Genomic DNA, 6,028 nt, shown 5'->3' on the forward strand with positions numbered 1-6,028 from the left:
TTGTTCAACCAGTGTTCGTGCTTCCCGCGCGTCTCGCTCCCCGTAACGACCCTTATAGTGCTCTATGATATACCAGGTATAGGAAGGTATTACATGGCATAGATATAGATATAGTATACCTAGTGCAGGAGGCGGCGAAGAACGAAAAATGATTTGAAGCTTCCCGAAACCTGGCGATCCGCCTAGACACACGTACACGCTGCCCGAGCGGTTACTGTGTGAGTGCGCCGCGCGGTATGGCTGGTCAAAGTCAAGCCTGCTTGCAGAGCCTCCCGAACAGACATCTTGCTGCCGAATAATTAAAATTATGCCTCGAAAACGTAAAAGTAGGCCATCTTAGACAGCATGCGCAGTAGATTGATCTTTTATCTAGCGATTGAGACTACGTAGGGGCTCCAAATGTGCATTAGCGAGACGTACTTTTACTAGAACCGGACCCTTGCGATCCGCCTAGGCACACGTACACGCTGCCCGAATGACGAGTGTGTGAGTGCGCCGCGCGGTACAGACATCTTGCTGCCGAATAATTAAAATTATGCCTGAAAGACGCAAAAGTAGGCCATCTTAGACAGCATGCGCAGTAGATTGATCTTTTATCTAGCGATTGTGACTACGTAAGGGCTCCAAATGTGCATTAGCGAGACGTGATTATACTAAAACCGAACCCTTGCGATCCGGCTAGGCACACGTATACGCTGCCCGAGGGCTGAGGGTGTACCACACACTCTCACTCGAGCACACCGACACTGTGTGACGTCACGCTTGCTCCTGACTTACCGGCAACATTTACTGATGCAGGGGCGGCAGACAATGTACCCAGCTCCCCTACTGGCCAAAAATGTTTTTACGTAGGTTCTACTAGCGGCCACTCTTTCGTTTTTGGCGTGACCATCGAAAAGTCGTCAAGGTCAACTGGGGATCCACACCCTTAAAGACTGCCAGCAGTGCTGCCAGATGAGGGGAATCACGCCGATATGAGGTACCCCCTCTCTGATGACCAGAGTAATATGTGACACGTTGCGCGTTTGCGACGGGGATTGAGTGAGGCAAATGGGAGACACGTTGCGCGTGCGCGATGGGGACGCAACAATGGCATGACATTTCGCAGGTTTTAGGTTATTGCCGCGTAAAATTCACCCATTTACTTATTTCACATACTATGTAATTATTGATCCCTTTATGTCTATGTTGTGAGTTGTATTTCTTTAAAATATAACGTTACAAATAAAACGTAATTTGTCAATTTATCGTGTAGAAGAAAAATGAGTGAATTTATTATCCCAGTCTCTTTTATGCAACTATTTTTGAGAAGCGTATGAGGGTTAACAGTGTTAAAATATATTATGATTTATTGATTTTACTGGAATGTAACTCAGTACTACATACATACAGATTTCAAAATTTTTTCAATTGTACATATAAAAGAAAGCATTCATACTTCGCTTCACGACTGAAACTCCCACATGTTACAATTCATTTTATTTATTATATAATAAAGAATGTTTACAATGTCTATTTAGAACGAACCATATGATTTATTTCATTAAGTACGTATATGTACACGAGTACGATACGATACGCGGCAATAACCTAAAACCTGCGAAATGTCATGTCATCTCATCTGTCATCGTTGCGTCCCCATCGCGCACGCGCAATGTGTCTCCCATTTGCCCCACTCAATCCTAAAGCGATGGAATAGGATAGTGGAAGGGGAAAAGTAGGAGAGTACCTGGTTGCGATCTCACAACCATCTGGCAGCACTGACTGCCAGCCTTATGGGAGTTGGCGGGACTCGAATTTTTCGGTATTTCTTACGCCCTCTAGGATATATTCTGGCTCCATCCAGAGAAACAGAAGGCCAACGACAGCATTTTGTCGGTAAAGAAGACCACTGGGGAGATTCTCGTCGCGATGTATCGGTGAGAATGCGAATTATCACGAAACCATATCGATTATTATTAAATGTTACATTCTCCGCCATATTTCAGACGATGTTTTGGCACTATTTTGGCACTATTTAGAACTTTTAGCGATGTGGTATATCAGATCACTGTAACTTTTACGTTATCCCCGCGCCCACTCGCGCCCACTTACTGGTCCCGCGGAATAACACAGGGGCTGGCAGTCTTTAATAGTATCTCGTCGGTGCACAGGGGCTAGCAGTCTTTAATAGTACAAATCTTAAGTCTGTGTTAATAGTATCTCGTCGGTGTGTAGGATCTGATCCAGGCTAAAGATGATGTAGGATCTGATCCAAGCTAAAGATGATGTAGGATCTGATCCAAGCTAAAGATGATGTAGGATCTTGTCCATGCTAAAGATGATGTAGGAGCTGATCCAGGCTAAGTACTAGACTAGGGGGCAGCACTATATGGGCACGGCCAAAACCCGGGCGTGAGCACTCTCATATACTCTCTGGTATAACCTCTCTGCTGATATCCACAATATCTCACTCTCACCACTGCTATAAACACCGACCTCGTCGGTGACTCTACCGAAATGGCAAACTTCTTAAGCGTGTGTAGACGAGAACAATTTGAATTGTATTACAGACAACGAATACCTCGTCTGTGACTGTATTAATTATTCATTAAATGTATTCATTGTTTAGCACAGCCTTCTTAATTTAGCATTTTCATAAATGATTATACATTACCAAGAGATTTTGTAATTCTGGAACATTTCATTAAAATGAATTTCTTGGTAACTAACAGTGTTGTTTACGTCAAAGAATTAATTATGTCTGTAATTGAATGCAATATCTGCATGGATCTTAAATCTACTGTCGAATAGATAATGTCAAAATTTGAATGAGACTATCCTTATATCTTACGTGGAACTTGGAATATTTCAAGGCTAAATATAAGGTAAAAAAGCTTGAATCAATATAAAAATAAAAGACAGCGACGATTTTAATAATATGTTAACATTTTTGTGTAATATCTCCATATATTTTGGTAATTTTTTATTCCTATTCCTCTTTCCTTACAAAGGAAATACTTATTTCCTTAGGCTCTTACAATTTTAGTTCTAGATATAAGAGCTGTTGAATGTCAGAAAATGTGCAACAAATCTTGGACTCGTGACTTGTTATGTTTCAGCAAAATTAGTTCCGATGAAACTTTTACCAATTCTTAAAATTAATTTTTTTACTTCATTGAGAAATCTCAATATACCATCATTCTAAAAGTATTCTACCTCAGGTAACTCTTCTGGTTTAACGAAATATTGTTTTATTCTTTCCGAAATTATTCATCGGGAGTAAATGAACTCTTGAATATCTCATCGAGATTTTGGAGTAGTTAGAACTGTCAAATTTGATCAAGTATTCAACATAAACTTTAGCAGAGATCAGAAAGTTATATTTGATACTTGAGAAACTTTTGAAATATGTTGAATTTTATAAGGCTTGAAATACTTTAGCAAATTATATTCCAACAGATAATACTTAGATGTTTTCGTAAGTCCTCTCTATTCTCTTTGTGTCTTGTAGAAACATTTCAAGTCGTATTAATAAAAATACGTTCTAAAAATTCTTCGAATTCGATCAAAGTTGATCAACTTTTATAAATGCAAGAGACATTTCGAACATTGTCCAGTTTTAGCTGTAGCGTGTGTAATCAAGATACATATAACTCCATCAAATAGGGAATACGAGGAGGTAAGGCTTAAAAGAAATTCTGCTGCTGGAGTACAAAGCTAACATAAGAATATTTTCAATGGCCTAGCAGCTAGTTCAAAAATTTTGTAAGTACTATCTATTACTGCCAATTATTCAACAATTTTGCTTAGCGATATTATCATTTGGTCAAATTAATTATTCACTTGTGCTTCTGAATTGTGAGTTTGAGTTTCTCATAGTTTGCGCCAGGGAAGCTGTCCAACTAAAAAAAATATGGCAAATATTAGTATCCTACCTACACTATCACTTTCCCTACAACACACCCTTAGCACTCGAGTACCATTATGTAAAATATTGTTTTTACATTATTAAATATATTGGGATCTAATCAATTACTCTAAACATTTAAGTATTATACGAGGTATTATATAAATTTCATATCCGTAAAATGAAAAATAAAATCATATATAGAGTGGAATTATTCTAGGTTGGAAGAAATGTTTCGTTTTCCATTTAAAATAGCTCCGAGTGCAAAGGGTTTAAACTAAAGCAATACATACCACTTTACCACCCTTGATAAATACAAAGGTAGGCATGCTGATGATCTCATATTGTGCAGCAATGTCTGGGAGTTCGTCTACGTCTATTTTTATAAATATTACATCTGACATTTCCTACGATGAAAAGAAAAAATCATTTTATAAGAGACTTTTTTGTGATTTCTTATTGGTCTCCATTTTAAAACGAAAAGTAAATCTAACCTTAGAGAGTTCTTCAACTTTAGGTGCAATCATTTTACAAGGACCACACCATGTAGCAAAGAAGTCGATTACAACCAAGTTGCTTCCAGCATTCTCCAGAGTGTTCTTCAACTCATCCTATAAACAAAATTCAAAAATGTCAATTACATATTGCATTTTATATACGTATATACACAACGGTGGTTACACATCGAACTGTACCACATAAAATGTATTATTATTGATAACCAAGAAGTAGGTCTGCGATATTTTAATGAGATAAAAGATATGAAGCTAGTCATGTGCTGATAAAATTCAGATTAATACACAAATTGTAGCTTGGTAAACTTAACAACAAGAAAGTACGTGGAAAAAACATTGTATCAAATAACGAAAAATTCACAAGGAAACAATCTTTTTTCATGGAATGTCAACGATCGATTGGAATTACTTACGTCTTTTGACAAATAATTCTTCTCAATCGTAATAGTTGACCGATCGTTTAAATGTAACATTTTATCGATCAATACCGAACTCTGGCTGAAACGTATTGTCAAGCTACGGCAAATGATTTTAACACGTAAACTATGTATGTACGTCTACGCAGTAATTGGAATTGTTGATGGTTGACATAATACTGCGAAACGCCACATTCAAACGTGAACGTGTTCACGCACTTCGCACGCACACACGCATGGATCGCGGCGCTGAGGAGCCGGCACAACTTGCTATCCAATTCGTAGCTACAATTTACATACGCTTCGAAACAAGCTTGCTTGTTACAGTGCTGGAAGAAAGTTTCGCGCGAAACGAACGAAACTACAATCAATTCGCTCAAGGTCGAGCGGTTTCGCAGAAAGTATGATATAATCGAGCGGACCACGTTGCGACGCGCTACGTGTGCCCATTTATTTCATGTGCCACGTTAATTAAAGCAGATGTTCTCAACGCGCAGGAATCTCGGCCGAATAATCCTAAACACAATTTTTAAAAACGCGACGAGTCGCAAGAATGAAGTGTTTATTATCGTACTTACGGAACTCATAATTTCGGCGACCATTTTTATTCGTTGTAGGAAAGTGGTTCGTGTTTCAGGAGAAGGACAAGTAGCTTCGAATCGAATGTTCAGCTGGCTGGTTTACGTCTGCGTCTGCGTGCCGTGGCTACCACTGTGAACGAACAGAGTCACCAGATTAAGAGTTGTCTCCCCACTCTATCTCCTCCTTCTACAACGCTATTTCCCCACGTTTCCGCTACGGCCCGATCACCTGACGCGTTTTGTCTCTGTCGTGCATGTGTCACAATGTCACGTGACACTAACCCAGTACTTGTAGAGAGAGGATAACTTTTTCCCCTCGATTCGAGTCGATTCCCCTGATCTGACGATTCCGACTCTGACTGTGAATCGTGAATCTCATATATGTAATAGTTCCGTTTCTCCCACTACAGACCATTCCATCACGTCTTCTCTTTTCCTCGTTCATCGTTCGATCTTCCTTTAACGTTTGAATTCTTAGAACAGTGCATACCTACCGTGATTCTACGCATGACAAGGCGAAGCCAGCGGCTTGCGTACCGGCCGCGTTCTACTCACAGCACTTCGGGAAATCTGCGATGATCCACCAGCACCTTCGAATTCCTAGATCATACTGTAATTTCTAATAAT

At 39.4% G+C, this 6,028-nt stretch overlaps 1 protein-coding gene across 2 annotated transcripts; it reads right to left on the reverse strand.

Annotated features, from left to right (window-relative positions):
- Positions 1-2,929: 2,929 nt before the first annotated feature.
- On the reverse strand, positions 2,930-5,537 carry LOC143215630 (thioredoxin-T). Of its 2 annotated transcripts, none has more exons than XM_076437929.1 (4): positions 5,399-5,537; positions 4,384-4,500; positions 4,183-4,296; positions 2,930-3,884 (listed from the first exon to the last, which is right to left on the reverse strand). In XM_076437929.1, exons 1-4 carry the CDS (start codon positions 5,420-5,422, stop codon positions 3,822-3,824), a joined length of 318 nt encoding a protein of 105 aa, XP_076294044.1. In that variant the 5' UTR covers positions 5,423-5,537; the 3' UTR covers positions 2,930-3,821. The 2 variants fall into 2 exon arrangements, with proteins under 2 accessions (XP_076294044.1, XP_076294036.1); XM_076437921.1 differs by lacking the exon at positions 5,399-5,537 and adding an exon at positions 4,818-5,215.
- Positions 5,538-6,028: the final 491 nt, after the last annotated feature.

Source organism: Lasioglossum baleicum, chromosome 2 (assembly GCF_051020765.1).
Source record: "Lasioglossum baleicum chromosome 2, iyLasBale1, whole genome shotgun sequence".
In the NCBI taxonomy this organism is placed as follows: Eukaryota; Metazoa; Arthropoda; class Insecta; order Hymenoptera; family Halictidae; genus Lasioglossum; species Lasioglossum baleicum.

What these genes read in the sequence shown, in the direction of transcription:
- LOC143215630 (XM_076437921.1), bottom strand. Translation starts at nt 4,877, where the DNA reads ATGTTACATTTAAACGATCGGTCAACTATTACGATTGAGAAGAATTAT. An exon ending in AGAATTATTTGTCAAAAGAC is followed by an intron (nt 4,501 to 4,817) that starts GTAAGTAATTCC and finishes TTTTGTTTATAG; the next exon opens with GATGAGTTGAAGAACACTCT. An exon ending in TTATCAAGGGTGGTAAAGTG is followed by an intron (nt 3,885 to 4,182) that starts GTATGTATTGCT and finishes TATTTTTTTTAG; the next exon opens with TTGGACAGCTTCCCTGGCGC.